Raw genomic sequence first — 23964 nt, forward strand, 5'->3', positions numbered from 1 at the left:
CCTGGCCTCATCACAGCCTTGGTTCAAACATGGACAAAACAGCTGAATTCCAGAGGTGAGGCGAGAGTGACAGTGCTCGACAACAAGGCTGCATTCAACCAAGTGTGGCATCAAGGAGCCCTAACAGAACTGGAATCAATGGGCACCAGGCGGTAAACTCCCCACTGGTTGGAGTCATACCTGATACATAGGAAGATGGTCGTGATTGTTAGGGACCAATCATCTCAGCTCCAGAACGTCTCTGCAGGAGTTCCTCAGGGAGTGTCCTCGGCCAAACATCTTCAGCTGCTTCATCGATGACCTTCCCTCCATCATAAGGTCAGAAGTGGGGATGTTTGCTGATGATTGCACAACGTTCAGCACCATTCATGACTCCTCAGTTAGTGAAGCACTCAGTGCTCAAATGCAACAAGACCTGGACGATATCCAGGCTTGTGTGAACAAGTGACAAGTGATAAGCTTGCACTTGTGTGGATTGGATATGACCATCACCAATAAGTGACTATTTAATCACCATCCCTTGACATTCAGTGGCGTTACCATCACTGAATCCCACACTATAAACATCCTGGGGGTCACCATTGTTCACAAACTCAACTGGACTCACCACACAAACACAGTGGGTACAAGAGCAGGTCAGAAGTTTGGGATACTGCAGTGAGTAACACACCTCCTGACTCCTCAAAGCCTGTGCACAATCTACAAGATACGAGTCAGGAGTGTGATGGAATATTCCCCACTTGCCTGGATGGGTACAGCCCCAACAACACTCAAGAAGCTTGACATCATCCAGGGCAAAGCAGCCTGCTTGATTGGCACCACATCCACAGGCATCCATTCCCTCCAGCACTGACACTCAGTAGCAGCAGTGGGTGCTTTCTACAAGACGCATTGCAGAAATTCACCAAAAATTCTCAGCCAGCACCTTCCAAACCCACAACCACTTCCATCTATAAGGACCAGGGCAGCAAATACTTGGGAACACCACCACCTTCAAGTTCCCCTCCAACCTACTCACCATCCTAACTTGGAAATATATCGCCATTCCTTCACTGTCACTGGGTCAAAATCCTGGAATTCCCTCCCTCAGGGCATTGTGGGTCAACCTACAGCAGGTGGACTGCAGCAGTTCAAGAAGGCACCACAGCACCACCTTCTCAAGGGCAACTAGGGTTAGGCAAAAAATGCTGGCCAGGCAGCAATGTTCACATCCCACAAATGAATAAGGGAAAAAGGAGTATTTATTATTGGGATCTATGAGATGCACTTAACTGAACCCAGCATAGTGGGACAAATAACAATGTATAAATGACTGGGTAATCTACTGGCCAAGGCTCTCCACTTCTTCAAAACACAGCTGTACGATTTTTCACACCCACCTGAGAGAATTGGAGGCGACATTCAAAGGACTAAAATGTTTATTCTTTCAAACGTTAAGGATGAAGCAAGAGCAAAATAGCCATTGCAATTAGCCACTGGGACAAATGCTGTCAAATCAAAGCACAGAATTCTGCAGCTGACCAGGTGGCTTACAACTGAATCAAGAGATGTGATCAGAATACCAAAATACAAGTTGTTCTGGAGAAAACACAGATGTTTCCATTAGTTTCAAAGGTTTTACAATTTTATGGAATAACAAATATTCTGGAATTAGCTTACAATATATGCAAGTGAGCATATTTAGAAAAGATCCTGTTACAGACAGAACATCTTGTTACGTAAAGATGTGACCTTCAGCGAATTACTGCTTTTTAAACACATTTAATTGCTCAATCTAAAAGAAATTCTGATTCTCATGTTCAACTAAACTTTTAGAAGTACAATATAGTTTTAACCAAAATTTGCATGTCACAGGTTTATAAGTGCTGCGTTCTTCCATACCTTAGTTGTGACAAAGCATTAATCAACGTTTAAATTCTGAGTACAATTAGCAACTAAGCAAAGAAATTTGTCTCTAACATTGAAAAAAATCCCCACTAGGTGATCCAGTCATCACTGAGGCAAGAACTTTACTTTTTCTCACCACGCATTGGATTGTAGCGCTCTCTCTTGAGGATTTCCAGCATAGTGTCGCAGTAATATCAAGCTGTCCAAGCAGACAAAATATCAGTAAATTGTTTTGTTCAGCAACAGTTACTCAACTTGCAGTTATAATCCCAGTTCCAACCAACTGAACAAAGCAACTTTTTAATGGTGTTACAGAATGGAAAGGGTCTTTTCACACCAGATCAAATGATTTCAATGATTCTAATTAATGGGGACAGCAGAATCAACAGCATTATATCTGGCAGCCTAGTGAGTGACATACTATTAGGGGAGATGGTTACATTGTATTACTAGTCTGACGACAGTGTCACAGAGGCCCAGGAAAATGCTCAAAAGACAATAGTTCAAACCCTACCACAGTAGCTACTGGAAATTGAATTCTATTAACAAACCTGTAATTAAAAGCTAGACTCAGTAATAATGACCAAGACAATTATCATCAATTGTTCTAAAGGCTCATCTGGTTCACAAATGGCCTTTAGGGAAGGAACTCTACTGTCCTATTCAGTCTTAACTAAACATGATTCCAGGCTCACAAGAATGTGATTTAACTTTTAACAGCCTTCTGAAAGTGAGCCACTCGGTTCAAGGGCAATTTAGGATAGGCAACAAATTCTGGCCTTGCTGGCAGTGCCATCATGCCATGAAAGAATAAACAAGTAAAGAGAACTTCAAATGCTGAAAGGCCACCCTCCCTGCAAAATCCAGGCCAGTATATATTCCCAAAATCTTACAGGGATTCTGGAAGTTCCAAAAGCACAATATGCAGGTTACTTTTAATAAGTCGACTTTCGAAGGATCTTGAAATATTATCAATGGTTCTTACACCAAATCCTGATATTAAAACATTGACAATGATATCAGCTAAACCCATTCTAAATAAAACTGAAATTTAGCAGGCAAGAACAAGAATGGCATATTATTTTGCAGCAAATGAACTGAAATGAATTAACTTTATTGTAACAAAATCAAATGAGTAGTGAGACGTTTATAAGTCCTCACCTACAGCACCATTTTAGGTGCAAAGGTACCTAGGTAGAATCCTTAGTTACGGAATAGAGAAATGATGAAAAAAAAGTTACATTACAGCTATACACAGTGTAACCATAGGTCAGGAAAACAAGAAGCAAACTTATAAAGACAAACATCACAATCTTTCCCCAAAGGCTGTCCCTAGCAGACCAGCACAAGGATCCTCCACGTCTGACCTCTGGCTGCCACTATGCTCCACACTAGGCCGCTGGCATCCCCACTTTGGGCCACTGGTGGCCAGCATCCCCACTTCAGCGGTGTTAGAAGTTAAAATTAGTAGAGATAATGAATTGACCACTACCATATATGGTCTGAAATCAGACAACACTAGGTTATAGTCCAATAGGTTTATTTGAAATCACAAGCTTTTAGAGTGCTGCCCCTTCATTGGGTCACTTCACCTGTCAAAGGGGCAATGCTTCAAAAGCTTGTGATTTCAAATAAACCTGTTGGATTATAACCTGGTGTTGTCTGATTTCTGGCCTTGTCCACCACAGTCCAACACCAGCATTTCCAAATCATGACCACCATATATGGACATAAAAGTCTGAAAGCGTTTACACTGAGGAGTTTCGATGTCATGTGGGTTTACAGAGAGAACAGCTTCAGTTCGCAAAGGAGGACAACCAACCATCTGAATCTTGCTCATAGACCTTGTTAGAGAAACTATAATATATAATTGCTATCATGCAATAAACTACATCATACTGAAGACAACAGCTTGTTCTTGTTAGACTAAATGAGTGGTTTACCTCTCCAATATAAGACCAAGAAGGCCCCACAGATCTCCACCAGGAAAGAGGATGGTGACAGCAAATCTACCAGCTAGTTATACAATGATAAGCGTATGTGAGATACTTGGTGGCAAGTCGTGTGGGTTCCACTTGGTTGTGTCCTATATGCAGCAGAGAGTTGATTAGCTCATTTGGCACGACAGCTGGTCTGCAAAGCATAGTGATGCCAACAGCATGGATTCAATTCACACATTAGCGGAAGTTAGCATGAAGGACTCTTATTCTCAACATCTTCCATCACCAGAGGTGTGGTGACCCTCAGGTTAGACCACCAACAGTCATCTCTCTCTAATGAGACAGTAGCCCCATGGCCCGGTAGGACAATGGTGACTTCTTTCAACATGCTGGCAGTAGAAGAAGTCTGAAGATTTCTTCAGACGCAGTTTTAAGAAAGCTGTTTGTACAAATAGTCAGCAGATAGCAGAATAGAAACCTTGTGGCCTAATTCAACAAGGCAGAATATACACATAATAGTAAAAGCATTTTAGACCTGCTATGAAACAGCAACAAAGGTGAGCTTAGAACACTACCAGGGCAGTAACATACTGCATTGTGTACCATTGATTTATAGGAGTGGTCCTGAGCTGGGCTTCAGCACAGAGCAAATGGCCATCAGAGGGTCCACCAGTAAATCTGAAATCCTAGTAGGCAAGGGGACAACTTGAAAAAGTGGTATAATTTACAAGCAGGGAAAGCAGGAAGTAAGCAAAATACTTACAGCTCTGGTTGAGCTTTGCCACCATAGCAAGCACGCAACAGGAGGCACGACTACAGTCGAAAAATCAGGGAGCACAGAAGCAATATCAAGTGACACAGACATGGGAATTTGCAAAGCAAAAAGCAAAACAAAGCAACAAAAGAAGTGATTTAGGAGCAAACAGACAACGTCTAACAGAAAAAGTTGGACCATTCAGTTTGCAGAAAAGGTGGTAAGCATTTAATTAAACTACATATGCCAGGATTTATTCAGGAAAAAGCAGTGAAAACAACAGGGATTATTGTTTAAAGCCAATGACAGCAGGTATCATCAAGGAAAATCCATTAAAGAAAAGGTTGCCTTCTCAAAAAAAGGCAATAATAGAAGGATTCATTCAGGTAAACGAAACACATATAGTTATTAAAGCAGCAGACGTCAGTACTCATTCAGTAAAGCCATAAAAGAAACAGGAATCAACATATTAAGACCATGATTTGTAGAATTCATCCAGAGAAGCTGCAGTAAAAGCAGGAATCCTCCATCCTAGCCACAAAAACATGTGGGAAAGATAATGGTATAGCTGTGCTATACTATAGAATTCAAAATTTGTGGTGTGAGGAAAATAACAAATCACAGTAGGGCAACTGAAATTACGTTACCAGGAAGTTTTAATTGTAGGAATGCGCCAAATAGAACATGGAATTGAACATCCTATAGAAAACAATTTTTTAAATGCAGAATAGTTTTCAGATTAGACACTAAATCAGAAACTGGGCAAGTGAATGCACTTTCATATAGTCGGGCATTTAGATGATGGTGTAATTGCTCTCCAAAATGCAAAAGAAACGACTGATACTTTCATTAAGTTCTGAAATACTTTGGTGATTACTTCAATTCGAAAACAACTAACATTTCCAAAAGAACAAGAGTTTGTAGAAGAGTTCAGCATTGAGGGAAATTCCTAGATAAATTCATTAATGATCTCGACCGTTCAGCGGAAAAAATGTGACTAATGGAAATTTAGAGTCAGAATGTTTAAGAGCAAAACTATGGTTGGAATTGCTGTGACTCTTCAGATTTATTACTGTCAAAGGAAGATCTTATTCTAGAGAACACTCTTCTGCTGGCCAGTAAATCAGAAGTCCAAAAGCAGCACAAATCATAGCTGTGAGAATTCATCTTACACAGCTAGCACACTTTTGCTTCGTCACGAGTGTTAAAATCACTCACAATTATCACTGATTAGCCCAGATGTGAAGGACACCTGTCCAGTAGAACTGGAGGTAGAATATCGGCAGTGGAGAAGATGGAGTTCGGTACGTAAACAAAATTTAGCAAAATAATATTCTTTAATACACCAAAAGATATACATCATTACAGTGTAATCTGTATGAATTCACAAAAGGGGATTAAATTTAGAAAAAAGATTTAAAACTACATGCAATGCTTTCAATCCCTCTGGACTAAATTAGTCAAAAGCTTGTTTTCAGGTGAATTTTATCAAGCATTCACTCAACATTTTGCAATTAATGGCTACCAAACAATGTATTTATCCTGACTGGTTTCCAATATCAAGGCAGATCAGAACAGGGTAGATTTTGCAGACACGCATTACATTTGCACTTGTTCACTGACTATTATGAACAGGAAAAATAATAAACGAGACTGCAAAATGATCAATGATCAAAGCAAAATAAGAGGAGGAAGAAAGTATGGATTAAGAGGCAAGGTGAAAGAGACAGGTTCTTTATTTAAACATTTCAACATTAATTAAAATCTAAGAAATAAAACTCCATATGTTAATTTTCAATTCAGCTAAGTAGTAACACAATACCCAGAATTTCTAACATCATTAAAGAGTATACTTGCACTGGGATGAGTAAGCTTTAATTTTATATTACAATTTCTAAGGCTAGTAACAATACAAGTCCAACTTCACAAAGTTCCGTATTTCAATGTCAGGTATTTTGGTGAGACACATATCGTGTGATTTCTAGAAGACTATGCCAATTCAGATTCAAATTCCAAAATTCCACATTCAACAATACATGTGAAACTATCTACTTTGCATGTCAATAAGTGTTAGCCTTGCTGTTGCAACAAAACCTGACCCAATAAATTGGTATTTCAAAAATCCTGCCTAGTGTAATAGATGAAAAAAACAGAATTTAAATGAGATATCCTATCATTTATCTTCCATTTTATATTGTTTAAAATATAGACTTATTCAACTTGATACCCACTCTGCAAGATTGCTACGCAATTACAGTCAGACAATTAATAAATATTAAATCACTTGTTCAGTTACTTCAGTCAATGTTTGTCACGTACCCACATGCCAAACTACTGCTGATTAGTGAGGATGCAATACAATACAACAGAATATACCTGCACATAGCACCAAAGCTGGATCTACGTCTACTTACATATTACTAAGATCTCTATCTCAGAAAGGAATTGCCAAATATCTTTTGGGTGGTATTTTTACATTAAATGTTCTCCTTTTGTTTGCAGGCTGCTCCCAAAAGCAGGCGTCAGTTTCTTACAAAGTAGAGTGTACCATGTGCTGAATGCAAAGAAAATGTAACAAATGCCTGAACCTTGCCACTGTAGTTCAACATTTCAACTTTGGAAGATGTTAAATACGCACTCTGATTCAGTCCATAAATGTAACATTTTTTAAACAATAAACAGACGAATAAATATTACTCCAGGAGAAATATCCTCAACTACCTATAGAAACTTCATTATTCTTCTCACCATAAGAAATATGTTCCTCTGATTATAAAAGTGACAGGTGGTAAAACTGCAAGTTGAGCTATGCTATTACAGAACCCACTAATTAATTTGTAATTTTACTCCGCATGGTTTCAAGCAGACATAGATTGTTGCAATAAATACCAAAAGAACTGCTGATGCTGTAAATCAGGAACAAAAACAAAGTTGCTGGAAAAGCTCAGCAGGTCGGGCAGCATCTGTGGAGGAGAAAACAGAGTTAACATTTCGGGTCCGGTGACCCTTCCTCAGAACTCCAGTTTAAAGAATCCTTTACAGAATCACATATAGGGTGGAAGTAAATAGATTCTCTTGTGTAAAAATAATCTAAGATTAGAGAGGTAGATGAATTCAATGTTTCCAGAACACAAACAGGAAGTTGTTTGTGATGGAGCATTACATGAAGAGAGGTTCGATAAGCTCAGGATGTTGCTTTTAGCAATGAGATTAGAAGATTAGTCTATAACATTATGAGGGCATAGGCAGGTTGCATAGAAAACAGTTGTTCCCCTTTAGTCGGTGGGTCAACGTCAATGAAAATAGCCATTTTCCCACGGTTAATCAACCTAGCACGCACACCCCTGGACACTTCTGGGCAATTTAGAATGGCCAATCTACTTAGTCTGCACATTTCTGGACTGGGAGGAAACCCGCGCAGACATGGGGAGACTGTGCAAACTCCACACAGTCATCCAAGGCTGGAATCAAACCAGGGTCCTGGTGCACTGAGGCAGCAGTGCTAACCACTGAGCGGCCGCGCGGCCGGAAGGAAGGTGGTGAAAGTCTGGCATGTATTATCCGGGAGGACAGTTGAGGCGGGAAACCGCACAACCTTTAAGTTCTTGGGCAAGTGTTTGAAGTGTTATGTCATTCAAGGATATGGGCCTCGTGCAGTAAAGTGGAAATAATGTAGGTCGCAGCTTTATTTTTGGCAGTACAAACTTGATGAGGTGAAAGATCTCTTCTGTACTGTACGATCCGATGAAATATATCAGAGTGATCTTCCTGAATGGTGGAATAGGTTTGAGTAACCGAATTACCTACTTCTCTGAACTTGCATGATACCTTCGGGATACAGAAAAGGGAGACATCGTCTCCTCAGCCTGTAGAAACAATCACATACCTGCTGACTCTCCACTGCTGCTGGGCATAAATCCTGGAACTTTGTTCAAAACAGGTCTGGGCAGTACCTACACCACACAGACCATTGCAGTTTATGAAGGTGGGCACACCGCCACTGACGTAAAGGCACATTGGAGTGGGCAATAAATCCTGGCTTTGCCAGCAGCACTTACATCACAAAAAAAATTGTAAAAGGAATAAATAGCAGGAAGGGCTTTTTCTTTTAAATCCTTTTATTCACAGGAGGTGTTGTCACCATTCTGTGATTCTATGATGGAAACCTAAACTATAATGGCAGATAGGGAAGAAAATAAACTGACAGGAGTAATAGCAACTGTAAACTCTAATGATCAAAGTTAAAACACTCACAAAGAAGTCCTGATGCTGCTGTACTGCAGGATGCCAAAGGTGTACCTTTGAAGAACAGCCTCATAATCCTACTCAGTATAATGTTGTGGTTCTCGTGGGTGGTCACCTTCCGTCACATAACCTTGTTGTGTACTCCAGTTGCCCAGAGAAGAACATCCAAGGATTATGCAGTGTTGCCAGTTTACTGCAACAAACTCTTGGACCTGAATGGAGAAGCTGTCTTATGGCCATCCTTGCCTCCCTTAGCTGCCTTGCATTGCAGACCCACTGAGAATCAGACTGACCAACTTGGAAAGTCAGCACCAGCTAAGGGTGACCAGACACCTGACCGACGTCTGTTGTGCTCCTTGACTACTCCCTACACTAGTTGCACTGGACCTCAGGACTGACGGTGACCCACTCACTGAACTGTAGCCCCTTCTCTGGACTATAATGATACAGACCAGTGATGCAGGAATCCCAAGTGACCAGCTGACCTTGCCCCAGACCCCTAAACTGTTCTCTGGCAATGCCTTAACATACAGTGTTGTAGCCAGTCACTGACGATAGTCCTCCTGAGCCTGACGGAGGGGCTATGCCCTTAGACTTTTAGACATGGTCACTTGTTTGAAGCACATTCAGTGTGTTTGTTGTGTAGGCTGTTGGCATATGCTGCAAGTATGATATTGTCATCATATGATGTCATACAGTAACATGTCCACCCCTTGACTGATCATTGCTAGCAAACATGACCATCTACGTAGCTTTGTGTCTGCAATAAAACTGCAAGGCAAGACAAGACAGAAGTACTGTGTGGCTGTATGCTCTGAATGAGGTGGTAATGCACAAAACGTCAAGGCAAGATACATACTGCTCTGAACATCCCAGCAGGTGTAAAGTGAGTGAACACTACGAAAACAAGCTAAAAGCCTAAGATGCACCATGTTCCAATGTGTGAAATAGATGCTTGATAAATTTCAAAGAGAAGAATTGAGCTTCTTTCTAAGTGAATCACAAATGTGCCACAATGATATGGTGCGGCAGGTCCATTTCTGTTGCCAACCTCCTTAGACAAAAGACGCAAGTCGCTGCCCATGGAATGTGCCGATGTGTTGACTAACAGGGAGGAGCAAGCTGCAAGTTACAGCCAACAGGAAAATGTCAGGAGTTACTTCTTAGATTCTCTCCACTGTCAGGTAAAATATCAGCCTGAATACATATAAGGTGAGATTTAGTAAAAACAAAATGTTAACTCATAGAATTGTCTCACATCTTATGAGTGAGATTTTTGCCTCACATTAAAACCTTCAGTGGAAAATTGCATTTTTTTCTCCTTCAACATAAGAATTTCATTTTCCATTCTCCCCATATTCTAACCACAGACTCACCTTTTCTCACATTGCTGAAGGGCTTGAGAGATTCTGATCTATGAGTAAGGACCTGTTCAGTTAGCAGTGGCAAAGGATAAATCACTAGTGCCTTACTAGAAAGTATTTGTCTTAACAAGATATATAGTTTACTATATGATAGCAATAGGAACAACTTACATTGGTTAATTAGGCAAATGATCAAGACTAACACATATTAGAGATGGCACATCTTTTTCCTATCATGATCTAGAGCTAAACTTTTCAATCCTCCATCCAAGACTGTGTGACATCACATTGATTGCAGTCCAATGTGACTTCCAAAATCAACCCTTTCAGAACCATTAGCTTATACAAAATCACACCCCCTAACCAATAACACACATATTAACATTGAGACATTCACATTACGTTTACATTTAGCACTGCCGAATTTTCCACTTCTTCCCAATTCCACTCTAAACGAAGTCTCCAACTTCGCAAATTCTGACCATCTGCAGAGTTCACAATTGGTAGTTCTTTGGCTTGAGGACTGTTGACCTTGATTCTGTACGTTAATTCTCCACTAGAGGGTATTGTATCTCTTGGATGTCCTTCAAGAAGGATGTCAATTCTGCTGAAGTCAGTAGTTGGCCAATAACATTTTCTGGAGACTTTTAATCTCGTAAATGCCCATCATAGAAGATATCCGATCTATTAACACAAGGGCTTTCTTCCTTCTGTATCCTGGATTTTCAGACCAGGTACTTTCTTCTTTTTGGAGATAATGGGAACTGCAGATGCTGGAGAATTCCAAGATAATAAAATGTGAGGCTGGATGAACACAGCAGGCCAAGCAGCATCTCAGGAGCACAAAAGCTGACGTTTCGGGCCTAGACCCTTCATCAGAGAGGGGGATGGGGAGAGGGAACTGGAATAAATAGGGAGAGAGGGGGAGGCGGACCGAAGATGGAGAGTAAAGAAGATAGGTGGAGAGAGTATAGGTGGGGAGGTAGGGAGGGGATAGGTCAGTCCAGGGAAGACGGACAGGTCAAGGAGGTGGGATGAGGTTAGTAGGTAGCTGGGGGTGCGGCTTGGGGTGGGAGAAAGGGATGAGTGAGAGGAAGAACTGGTTAGGGATGTAGAGACAGGTTAGTCTGGTTTTGGGATGCAGTGGGTGGAGGGGAAGAGCTGGGCTGGTTGTGTGGTGCAGTGGGGGGAGGGGACGAACTGGGCTGGTTTAGGGATGCAGTAGGGGAAGGGGAGATTTTGAAACTGGTGAAGTCCACATTGATACCATATGGCTGCAGGGTTCCCAGGCGGAATATGAGTTGCTGTTCCTGCAACCTTCGGGTGGCATCATTGTGGCAGTGCAGGAGGCCCATGATGGACATGTCATCTAGAGAATGGGAGGGGGAGTGGAAATGGTTTGCGACTGGGAGGTGCAGTTGTTTGTTGCGAACTGAGCGGAGGTGTTCTGCAAAGCGGTCCCCAAGCCTCCGCTTGGGTTCCCCAATGTAGAGGAAGCCGCACCGGGTACAGTGGATGCAGTATACCACATTGGCAGATGTGCAGGTGAACCTCTGCTTAATGTGGAATGTCATCTTGGGGCCTGGGATGGCGGTGAGGGAGGAGGTGTGGGGGCAAGTGTAGCATTTCCTGCGGTTGCAGGGGAAGGTGCCGGGTGTGGTGGGGTTGGAGGGCAGTGTGGAGCGAACAAGGGAGTCACGGAGAGAGTGGTCTCTCCAGAAAGCAGACAGGGGAGGGGATGGAAAAATGTCTTGGGTGGTGGGGTCAGATTGTAAATGGCGGAAGTGTCGGAGGATGATGCGTTGTATCCGGGAGGTTGGTAGGGTGGTGTGTGAGAACGAGGGGGATCCTCTTAGGGCGGTTGTGGCGGGGGCGGGGTGTGAGGGATGTGTTGCAGGAAATACGGGAGACGCGGTCAAGGGCGTTCTCGATCACTGTGGGGGGAAAGTTGCGGTCCTTAAAGAACTTGGACATCTGGGATGTGCGGGAGTGGAATGTCTTATCGTGGGAGCAGATGCGGCGGAGGCGGAGGAATTGGGAATAGGGGATGGAATTTTTGCAGGAGGGTGGGTGGGAGGAGGTGTATTCTAGGTAGCTGTGGGAGTCGGTGGGCTTGAAATGGACATCAGTTACAAGCTGGTTGCCTGAGATGGAGACTGAGAGGTCCAGGAAGGTGAGGGATGTGCTGGAGATGGCCCAGGTGAACTGAAGGTTGGGGTGGAAGGTGTTGGTGAAGTGGATGAACTGTTCGAGCTCCTCTGGGGAGCAAGAGGCGGCGCCGATACAGTCATCAATGTACCGGAGGAAGAGGTGGGGTTTGGGACCTGTGTAGGTGCGGAAGAGGGACTGTTCCACATAACCTACAAAGAGGCAGGCATAGCTGGGGCGCATGCGGGTGCCCATGGCCACCCCCTTAGTCTGTAGGAAGTGGGAGGAGTCAAAAGAGAAGTTGTTGAGTGTGAGGACGAGTTCAGCTAGGCGGATGAGAGTGTCGGTGGAGGGGGACTGGTCGGGCCTGCGGGACAGGAAGAAGCGGAGGGCCTTGAGGCCATCTCCATGCGGAATGCAGGTGTACAGGGACTGGACGTCCATGGTGAATATGAGGTGTTGGGGGCCAGGGAATTGGAAGTCCTGGAGGAGGTGGAGGGCGTGGGTGGTGTCACGGACGTAGGTGGGGAGTTCCTGGACCAGAGGGGAGAAAATGGAGTCCAGATAGGTGGAGATGAGTTCGGTGGGGCAGGAGCAGGCTGAGACGATGGGTTGACCAGGGCATGCAGGTTTGTGGATTTTGGGAAGGAGATAGAAACGGGCCGTGCGGGGTTGGGGAACAATGAGGTTGGAGGCTGTGGGTGGGAGGTCCCCTGAGGTGATGAGGTCGTGAATGGTGTTGGAGATGATGGTTTGGTGCTCGGGTGTGGGGTCATGATTGAGGAGGCGGTAGGAGGTGGTGTCGGAGAGTTGGCGTCTGGCCTCGGCGATGTAGAGGTCAGTGCGCCATATTACCACTGCGCCACCCTTGTCTGCGGGTTTGATGATGAGGTTGGGGTTGGAGCGGAGGGCTGCCCGTTCTGCGGGGGAGAGGTTGGAGTGGGTGAGATGCGGGGGAGAGGTTGGAGTGGGTGAGAGCCCTCCGCTCCCTCCGCTCCAACCCCAACCTCACCATCAAACCCGCAGACAAGGGTGGCGCAGTGGTAGTATGGTGCACTGACCTCTGCATCGCCGAGGCCAGACGCCAACTCTCCTACATCACCTCCTACTGCCTCTTCGATCATGACCCCTCACCCGAGCACCAAACCATCATCTCCAACACCAGTCACGACCTCATCACCTCAGGGGACCTCCCACCCACAGCCTCCAACCTCATTGTTCCCCAACCCCGCACGGCCCGTTTCTATCTCCTTCCCAAAATCCACAAACCTGCATGCCCTGGTCAACCCATCGTCTCAGCCTGCTCCTGCCCCACCGAACTCATCTCCACCTATCTGGACTCCATTTTCTCCCCTTTGGTCCAGGAACTCACCACCTACGTCCGTGACACCACCCACGCCCTCCACCTCCTCCAGGACTTCCAATTCCCTGGCCCCCAACACCTCATATTCACCATGGACATCCAGTCCCTGTACACCTGCATTCCGCATGGAGATGGCCTCAAGGCCCTCCGCTTCTTCCTGTCCCGCAGGCCCGACCAGTCCCCCTCCACCGACACTCTCATCCGCCTAGCTGAACTCGTCCTCACACTCAACTTCTCTTTTGACTCCTCCCACTTCCTACAGACTAAGGGGGTGGCCATGGGCACCCGCATGGGCCCCAGCTATGCCTGCCTCTTTGTAGGTTATGTGGAACAGTCCCTCTTCCGCACCTACACAGGCCCCAAACCCCAACTCTTCCTCCAGTACATTGATGACTGTATCGGCGCCGCCTCTTGCTCCCCAGAGGAGCTCGAACAGTTCATCCACTTCACCAACACCTTCCACCCCAACCTTCAGTTCACCTGGGCCATCTCCAGCACATCCCTCACCTTCCTGGACCTCTCAGTCTCCATCTCAGGCAACCAGCTTGTAACTGATGTCCATTTCAAGCCCACCGACTCCCACAGCTACCTAGAATACACCTCCTCCCACCCACCCTCCTGCAAAAATTCCATCCCCTATTCCCAATTCCTCCGCCTCCGCCGCATCTGCTCCCACGATAAGACATTCCACTCCCGCACATCCCAAATGTCCAAGTTCTTTAAGGACCGCAACTTTCCCCCCACAGTGATCGAGAACGCCCTTGACCGCGTCTCCCGTATTTCCCGCAACACATCCCTCACACCCCGCCCCCGCCACAACCGCCGTAAGAGGATCCCCCTCATTCTCACACACCACCCTACCAACCTCCGGATACAACGCATCATCCTCCGACACTTCCGCCATTTACAATCCGACCCCACCACCCAAGACATTTTTCCATCCCCTCCCCTGTCTGCTTTCTGGAGAGACCACTCACTCCGTGACTCCCTTGTTCGCTCCACACTGCCCTCCAACCCCACCACACCCTGCACCTTCCCCTGCAACCGCAGGAAATGCTACACTTGTCCCCACACCTCCTCCCTCACCCCTATCCCAGGCCCCAAGATGACATTCCACATTAAGCAGAGGTTCACCTGCACATCTGCCAATGTGGTATACTGCATCCACTGTACCCGGTGCGGCTTCCAAGCGGAGGCTTGGGGACCGCTTTGCAGAACACCTCCGCTCAGTTCGCAACAAACAACTGCACCTCCCAGTCGCAAACCATTTCCACTCCCCCTCCCATTCTCTAGATGACATGTCCATCATGGGCCTCCTGCACTGCCACAATGATGCCACCCGAAGGTTGCAGGAACAGCAACTCATATTCCGCCTGGGAACCCTGCAACCATATAGTATCAATGTGGACTTCACCAGTTTCAAAATCTCCCCTTCCCCTACTGCATCCCTAAACCAGCCCAGTTCGTCCCCTCCCCCCACTGCACCACACAACCAGCCCAGCTCTTCCCCTCCACTCACTGCATCCCAAAACCAGTCTAACCTGTCTCTGCCTCCCTAACCGGTTCTTCCTCTCACCCATCCCTTCCTCCCACCCCAAGCCGCACCCCCAGCTACCTACTAACCTCATCCCACCTCCTTGACCTGTCCGTCTTCCCTGGACTGACCTATTCCCTCCCTACCTCCCCACCTATACTCTCTCCACCTATCTTCTTTACTCTCCATCTTCGGTCCGCCTCCCCCTCTCTCCCTATTTATTCCAGTTCCCTCTCCCCATCCCCCTCTCTGATGAAGGGTCTAGGCCCGAAACGTCAGCTTTTGTGCTCCTGAGATGCTGCTTGGCCTGCTGTGTTCATCCAGCCTCACATTTTATTATCTTGGAATCTCCAGCATCTGCAGTTCCCATTATCTTTATTACGAATTGGGCTCTGCTTCTCTCCACCAATGCCACCAAAGCCGTAGAGCGTCTGTTTCGTTCAGATATTTGATGAAATCATCCTTCCTCTTAAAATGTTCGATCCTATAGGTCGAGCATCTGCTTAAAAGAAAGAACTGTCCTCTCTATGCAACGCTGTGGCTAATGGGTTTTAAATTTAACCATTTTAAAAACAGCATTTTTTTATAAAAATTGTTACTTCAAGGCAGCGCAGAAGGTGCAGGGAAGAATGTTGCCAGTTTTGCATGGGGACAGGGGAAGGGAGCGCTCTTACTTCTGGAGACTTGGTACACTTGATGGAAGGAGTAAAAGTGAAATCCGACTGTGATGACAAGGTAGACGCTGAGCTCCCAGGACGGCAGAGAGGCGCTTGGCATTGCTCTGTAAACACACAGGGGGGAAAGTCAGCTGCAAAACCGGGGAGAAGCACAACATCAACATCAACATCAACATCATCATCATCATCATCATCATCAACAACAACAACATTAAATGTGAGCAGGCTGCAGCAGCTGCACTAACCCTGACCCGCAGAAACTGCTGAACGCTCAGACTGAGCCCGGAGGATGATATTTCCCCTACGAAACCTGATCGTTGTTGCACCGTTACAAGCCAGTGGTTGCAGCCGTGAATAAGTACCGGAGGGAAACTGTCTGCGTCCCTGGAAAGGTCTTGCTTGTCACCCGCAGCTTGTCAAATATTCAGACCTGTCCTGTAATTTCAGAAGTTAAACACTACTGCATCTAAGGATCAAGTTCGGTGTTTTTCTTTCAAAGATAAGACCTTTGACATTTCAATTAAATATAAGGAGGTGGACAAAAAAATCAGGCAGTGTTGGGCGGGTCTGCTTTATTATTCCCAAATTTTCTAATCTCCACATTATGGTCAGGATATTTATTATATGGTCACCGAAAGCTGTTAATAAGAATTTGCAAACTACAATACGACAAGATGAAGTTTTAAGTGATCAAAGAGTGATGTATTGTACTAATTAAAGCTGACATTTTAAATTTGCAACTTTGAAGATTTTCATCTCTTCAGCCAGAACTACAATTTTACCTTTAGCTAAGAGGGACAGTATAAATAGCCCTGGTGTTCATCCTAATTATTTAAAGATTTGTTTTAGAATCCCAGACGAATCGTGGCGTGGTTTATAGTTTTCTAAATGTCACTCTCTGACAGATATCACAGAAAGTAGTGTACTGTTTGTAACAAGATCATCCTGGTGGGCCTGCCCAATCAGGGAGCTGTGGCTGACAGATATAAACAGAAGTGTCAGAGGTTCTGTTCACTCTGAGAGCTGGCTCTGAGGAAGCGTGACTAGTATCCATTATGTGTGTGTAAATAAAGGATGACTTGGTGATGAGATACCGTCCTCTGTGAAGTTATTTCAGTGGCGATGAGAGAAAAAATATGTTCCTGAAGCAATTTGCTTGCAACAGTCATCTTTGAGTTCAGATTAGATTAGATTTCCTACAGTGTGGGAACAGGCCCTTCAGCCCAACAAGCCCACACCACCCCTTGAAGCATCCCATCTCGACCCATCCCCCTATAACCCACACACCCCTGAACACTACAGGCAAATTAGCATGGCCAGTCCACCCTAGCCTGCACATCTTTGGACTGTGGGAGGAAACCGGAGCACACGGAGAAAACCCACGCAGACATGGGGAGAATGTGCAAACTCCACACAGATGGTTGCCCGAGGCTGGAATCGAACCTGGGTCTCTGGCGCTGTGAGGCTGCAGTGCTAACCACTGAGCCACCGTGCTGGAGTTGGAGTAAATCTTTCTGGAATCATGCCATTATTTGGGAAGCTTGACTTGTTCTGTCCTTCTGAAGACTGGGTCCAGTATGTGGAAAGAATGTCTTATTTTTTTCGAGGCAAATGACATTGGGCCAGAAGAAAAGCAAAAAGTAATTCTCTTGACAGCTTGTGGATCCACAGCTTTTGCAGTTATTGGGGGGTAACATTTCCTGAGACACCAGGTACTAAAACCTTTCAACAGTTGATGGATTTAGTTAAGGAATACCACGACCCCAGGCCTTCTTTAATTCTGATTTACTCAGCAATTTGAGAACCAGGAGAATCCATGTTGGGATTTTGGACAAGGTTAAGACAACTGGCAGCGGCATGTGACTTTGGTTTAAGTCACCTTAATAAGACGCTGCAAGACCATTTGTTATGTGGGATAATGAGGTAAACATGCAAAAGCACTTGCTAACTGAAGCCCAAATGGACTTCACACAGGCACTGCCACCTGCTTTGTCATTAGAAAATGTGACAAATGGAGCATATAAGTTGTAGAGCGTTCTGCTGGAAGTAGACACCCTGACCAGTCTGATGAGCATGGGGATCACCTCTTGAGTAAAGGCATTTGCGTAGCCCCACTCAGACCATATCTTGAGCGGAGGGACTCTAGATCAGCTCTCAGCAAAATTCCAAAACAAAGCCAAGCCTTTGTCAAATTGTTAACATTTTCTTCAGGGTCTGGGCTGGCGAGCTGTTATAGTTGCTGCTGGTAGCAGACTTAAGACAGCAAAAGAGTCCCACCAGACCTCAATTAAGTAAAAGAACTCATAGGCCAGTACCTGGGTTGGAATCACTAAATTGCTTAGCACTTTCCAAATCAGAGCCAATCAAAATAAACACCAGGTTAAATCTGATCTTCCTGGAGCTGGAGGGGAGGGTGAAATGGCATCAGGAATGCCAATGCCAGACAGAAAACTCCTCCAACCGAAAGAGAAACTTTGCTTCGGGGATAAAGTTTGGTGTCAAAACCACGAAGGTGGCCCTGTATGGTATGAGGCATGGCTGACGCGAGGTCAGGTCCCATGATGTACAAGTTTCAGAAAGGTGGGGCAGCCCTGAACAAGCACATGAGCCACATGAAAACTGCAGACTCAAAAACGGGCCAGGAGCAAAACATACATGGCCCCTCAGAATAGCCAAAAAGGCTGTAGGAACCAGTGGATTCTTCCACTCCGTCCAATGTCGAAGAAACATCAGAGTCCGAGATGGATACGGCAGATGTCACAGCTTCGATGCCGCTATCTCCTGAAGAAGATGATGAATTTTGTCTGAAACTCTCTAAGCACAAGGGTTTGGTTACAGTGTGGTACATGTCACCTCTATCTGGACGAGTACCCAGTACAACGTTTGTGTAAAAGCAGGGTGACTTGGTGATAGGATACTGGCCTCTGTGGAATTATTTCAACTCAAGTACTTGTTCAGGTATAAGTGTTGATATTTATTTACAATGCTAACAATCTCAACAGCTACAATATCAGACTTGCATAGACTAGGTTCTGTGCTTACACATGTTACTGTATGTTACACACCGATAGTCCCTTGGACTTAATGGGTTGCACCCCAGGATTTAAAAGGAAGTAGCTACAGAGATAGTAAAGAGGCACGGAGAGTAATCTTCCAAAAATCCTTAGACTGTGATTATAAAAATGTCATTAGAATATCTTTATTCAAAAAGGAAGGGAGGCAAAAAATCTGACCAGTTAGCTTAATATCTGTCATTGGGAAAATATTAGGGCCTTTGTACAGGATGTAACAGCAAAGCATTGAGAAATACATAAAATATTCAAGCAGGGTCAGCATGGTTTCTTGAAGAAGGAATCAATGCTAACAAGCTTAATAGAATTCTTCAAGGACTTAACAAGCAGAATAGATTAAAGGGAATTGGTAGATGTAATATATTTGGATTTATGAAAACTGTTAAATAAGGCACTGTGCATAAGACTAAATTAGCTGAAGCTCTGTCAGAACATCAGCGGAATGCCAATCCATCACTATGTGTTTGATTTTCAGTTTTATTGTGTGTTTTATGCCCTTTAAAATATCAGAATCAAAAATTGATAGGATATTGAAATAACTCCATGAAGGCCAGTATCTTGTCACCAAATGACCCATTATTTACACATGCACAGTACATTAACTCTCTCAGAGCTAGTCCCTAGAGAGTGAGGATAATTCCTGAGTCTCCTGCTTATATCTGTCAGCCAGGGATCCCTGGTTGGTCCAGGTTAACAAACCCAATGAGGGAACTCACACTGAATGAGATCCACCTGGCCAACCTCATTACAATCACTGCAGACATGGAGATAGACAACCATATCGAATCAGCCTTTTTACCTCTGAATCCACAACATAATAAAATTTAAATCTTCAAAAGCCCTCAATATTGACACGAATGGTTCCTAATCAGTCTTTTGAGCCACCAATCCCCAGACTCTGCAAATAATCAATTCTAGACATCAGTTTGTCTCTTAAACAAATGACTTAGCAATTTGTGAACAATACAATAAATTTAGCAAAGTAAAATTAAACAACAAAGTAATCTAATTAGTCTATGCTTTAAACCCCAATAATAAACTTTGTTTTCAGTCCCACTCTCATGAAAGCCAGGCAGACAAATGTAGTTAAGGGATGAATAAAATAAAATAACAAAGCTGACCAGATTATTTAAGTGGTTTTCACAATGCATTGCTCCAAAGTAATAGAGAACAGTTTATTGGTTACTTTTCTGAAGATGTTGATCAGGGCTACTTTTACTATTTACTCAGATAAAAGCCATAATATTTATAACATAGTTAACAGTTCCCAGTTCACAGCTGCAAGCCAAAATTGATGAAAAGAATAAAATAAAAAGCAAAAAAAGTGAGGGTTCTAACAAAATCTTTCAAGTATCCAAATGAAAAAAGTGTAACACTTTTTTGATGTCTAATTGCTAGCTTTAAAAGTGCTTTCCTATTTGTTGCTCTAGCTTTAAACATAGCAGGTGGTTTATCTCTGGCTTGCTGTACTTTTTAAAATTTCAGGCTTGTAGTAATAGGTTTTTGTCTGTGGGTGGCAGTCACACCAAGAAAAAAGTGATGGGACCTTTATTTTCACACCTGATCCAAAAGGCAGGATCACAGAACCAACGTTCAATTGTGAATAGGTAAGCATTTTTAATATAGCAAACTGCATTTTCCATTTTTTCTCCTGTTTTATGTTTCAGAAATGCTTTCTGTAGCTATGAACTGTGCATGCAGTTTCTTTTTAATCAGTCACTTTTTAAAAGTCACAGTTGTACTAAGGGTGATGTATCTTGCTACTTTTTTAAATAGAAAGTGCAACTACTCAGCACTTCAATACAGATATGTAGCCATTAGTTTTGGCTGTAGCTGTAACTTCAGTTCTGAGCTGGATAGATTTAATGGATGACTATAAGAACATAAGAACTAGGAGCAGGAGTATGCCATCTGTCCCCTCTCACCTGCCTGGCCTTTCAAGCAGATCATGGCTGATCTTCTTTAGACTCAGCTCCACTTACCCGCCCACGCACCATAACCCTTAATTCCTTTACTGTTCAAAAATTTATCCAGCCTTGCCTTAAAAACGCTCAGTGAGGTAGCTTCAACTGCTTCATTGGGCAGGGAATTCACAACCCTTTGGGTGAAGAAGTTCCTCCTGACTTCAGTCCTATATCTGCTTTCCTTTATTTTGAGGCGATGCCCTCTACTCCCAGTTTCACCTGCTAGCGGAAACAACCTCCCTGCCTCCACTTTATCTATTCGCTTCATAATTTTATATGTTTCTGTAAGATCTCCCCTCATTCTTCTGAATTCCAATGAGTATAATCCCAGCCTACTCAGTCTCTCCTCATAATCCAACCCTCTCAACTCTGGAATCAACCAAGTGAACCTCCTCTGCACCCCCTCCAGTGCTAGTATATCTCTTCTCAAGTAAGGAGATCAAAACTGCACACAGTACTCCAGGTGTGGCTTCACCAGGACCCTATACAGCTGCAACATAGCCTCCCTGTTTTCAAACTCCATCCCTCGAGCAATGGCAGATAAAATTCCATTTGCCTTTTTAATCACCTGCTGCACCTGCAATCCTACTTTTAGCGATTCATGCACAAGGACACCCAAGTGCCTCTGCACAGCAGTGTGCTGCAATTTTTTTACCATTTAACACATAGTCCATTTTGCTGTTATTCCTACTAAACTAGATGACCTCACACTTATCAACAATGTACTCCATCTGCCAGAGCTTTGCCCACTCACTTAGACTATCTATATGCCCCTGCAGACTTTCAGTGTCTTCTGCACACTTTGTCCTACCACTCCTCTTAATGTCATCTGCAAATTTTGACACACCACACTTAGCCTCCAACTCCAAATCATCTGTGTAAACTGTAAACAAATGCGGTCCCAACACTGATCCCTGAGGTACACCACTAGCCAATGACTGCCAACCAGAAAAACACCCATTTACCCCTACCCTTTGTTTTCTACTAGACAACCAATCCTCTATATATGCCAATACATAACCTGTAAAAACGTGCAACTTAATCTAATGTAGCAGCCTTTGGTGTGCCACCTTGTCAAATGCCTTCTGGAAATCCAGATACACCACATCCACAGGTTCCCCATTGTCCTCGATGCAAGTAATGTCCTCAAAGAATTTCACCAAATTAGTTAAACTTGACCTACCCTTCATGAACCCATGCTGGGTGTTCCCCATGAGACAATTTTTATCCAAATGTCTTGCTATTTCTTCTTTAATGATAGATTCAAGCATTTTCCCCACTCCTTCAATGTTTCCTTTCATGTGTTCTCAGGGGGTGGAGGAGGGGAAGGGAAGGCCTCTGCTACTTTTACCCAGTTTAAAAAGATCACAGTGGACTTTCTATTGGGAGTACCCTGTTTGCGTTTAAGAGGAGCTGCGGAGAAGGTGACACAATATACCGATAAAGCACCACTGAAGGAGAATCACATCCTGAAGCCTTTTATTTTATGCTCCTATTGATGTCACTTTGTATCACTGTAGTAATGTTAACTGTTATTCTTCCTATGTTAATCAGGCAAGTGTAAGGCAATTTAATGTAACTTAATTTAATGGGCCAAGAATGACACTGCAGAAATGATCAGTTCCAGTATAAGGCCATTGGATATTTAATTATAGCAGACAGCTTCAATTATTTCATAGCAATTGCTGTTAAATAAGTTTTTTGCAAAGGAAAATCAGGACATATTTTTTAACTAACATGAGCAGTATAGAAACTGCTCCATATAACTTCTCCTTCCATAAAACTAAAGATTTCACTTTAATAAGACAACAAAGACCTTGTTAAGAAAAGAAAACTAGCTGTTGTTGAAGGATACACCAGTCAAATTCACCTTGTATGAAATTCTATTTTAACTGTTATGTTGTAAAAGGTTGAGTACCTTTGCATGTAGACAAGGTCCTTAACATTAAGGACAGGGGACCTGTTGTGAGCCATGTCCTTACTTTTCCTGAGACTTTCAATCCCCTGCTCATCGCTCCCATTGTACTTTCTCTCACTGAAGGCCTAGTTCTCTTGCTGATCTGAATTCTCTGAAAGGTATATCGATTGCAGCTACTAATGCTCTCCAGGTGCCTCCAGTAAAAATCTGCTCCATAACTGGCAGCCATGTCTTCAGTAGCCTGGGTCCTAAGCTCTGAATTTCTTATCCTTTTGTATGCCTGTCTTCTCTCTTTAAAGATTGCCTAATTGACCATGCTTTTGAATCTTCCCTAATATCTCTTCATGTAATTCAACATCAGGGTTTTATAGTTCCTGAGCAGCACTTGGTACATTTTTCACAGCATAAATGGTAATAGTTTTGTTCCTAATCAGAAAGTGCCCAAGTGGAAGACAGGTACAACTTACAAGGAACCCAAAAGTATAAGACAAATTAAACAAATCACTTCTGCTGAACTAACAGATTAAGGTAGGATTAGGTTACACTCACATCCCTGGTTAGAGATTGGTAAGTAAATAATACGATATAAAATGGGTTATTAAATATCTCAAATTGGTAATTATGCATTGTGCTTAGAATGTTAAGTTACTATAATAAAACATACAATTAAAAATTAATTCAACCTTTCCCATTTTGATAATGCAAGCATTATACATTATATTTATGCTGGGAACAGCATCTCCAGTTTACACTTTTACTCTTTAATTGTTCCTTTTTGAGTAATTTTCCACCAGGTGTCCACGGAGACCAAAAATTTCTGTTTCCTTAAACTGGAACATTAACAGCCCATGAAAGTGGATTCTCCTAAAGCAGAGATATTGAAACAAAGGATATATTTATGCTTTTGCATGAAGACTTTGTGGAATTATAATTAAGCAAAATTTACCTGAGCAGCTATTTCAAAAATTTGACTCTGGGAGCAGTGCAAAAGCTAGGTGCTCTGCATCAAGTAGTGTATCTCATCACATTTCATATGAGTACACCTGCAACATTATTCAAGAGGCTCAACACAGACTAGGCAGAGCAATTCTCTTAATTG

At 43.6% G+C, this 23964-nt stretch overlaps 1 protein-coding gene across 7 annotated transcripts in view; it reads right to left on the reverse strand.

Moving 5' to 3' along the window:
* hhat (hedgehog acyltransferase) overlaps nucleotides 1–16759 on the reverse strand; it is a 224006-nt gene extending 207247 nt beyond the window's left edge. For 6 of the 7 annotated variants that reach the window (XR_007248152.2, XM_048536697.2, XM_048536696.2 and 3 more), the window contains exons 1-2: nucleotides 16158–16218; nucleotides 15910–16016 (exon numbers count right to left, since the gene is read on the reverse strand). Coding sequence is in view for 6 of the 7 variants with exons in the window: in XM_048536697.2 (XP_048392654.1) it covers nucleotides 15910–16012 (103 nt within the window). In the remaining variant the exon portion in view is untranslated. Of the gene's footprint in view, nucleotides 1–15909; nucleotides 16017–16157; nucleotides 16219–16694 lie in introns of those variants that run through there. The other variant, XM_059648592.1, reaches the window with a different exon arrangement.
* Between the last annotated feature and the right edge of the window lie 7205 nt (nucleotides 16760–23964).

The sequence above is a fragment of the Stegostoma tigrinum genome, chromosome 9, assembly GCF_030684315.1.
Source record: "Stegostoma tigrinum isolate sSteTig4 chromosome 9, sSteTig4.hap1, whole genome shotgun sequence".
In the NCBI taxonomy this organism is placed as follows: Eukaryota; Metazoa; Chordata; class Chondrichthyes; order Orectolobiformes; family Stegostomatidae; genus Stegostoma; species Stegostoma tigrinum.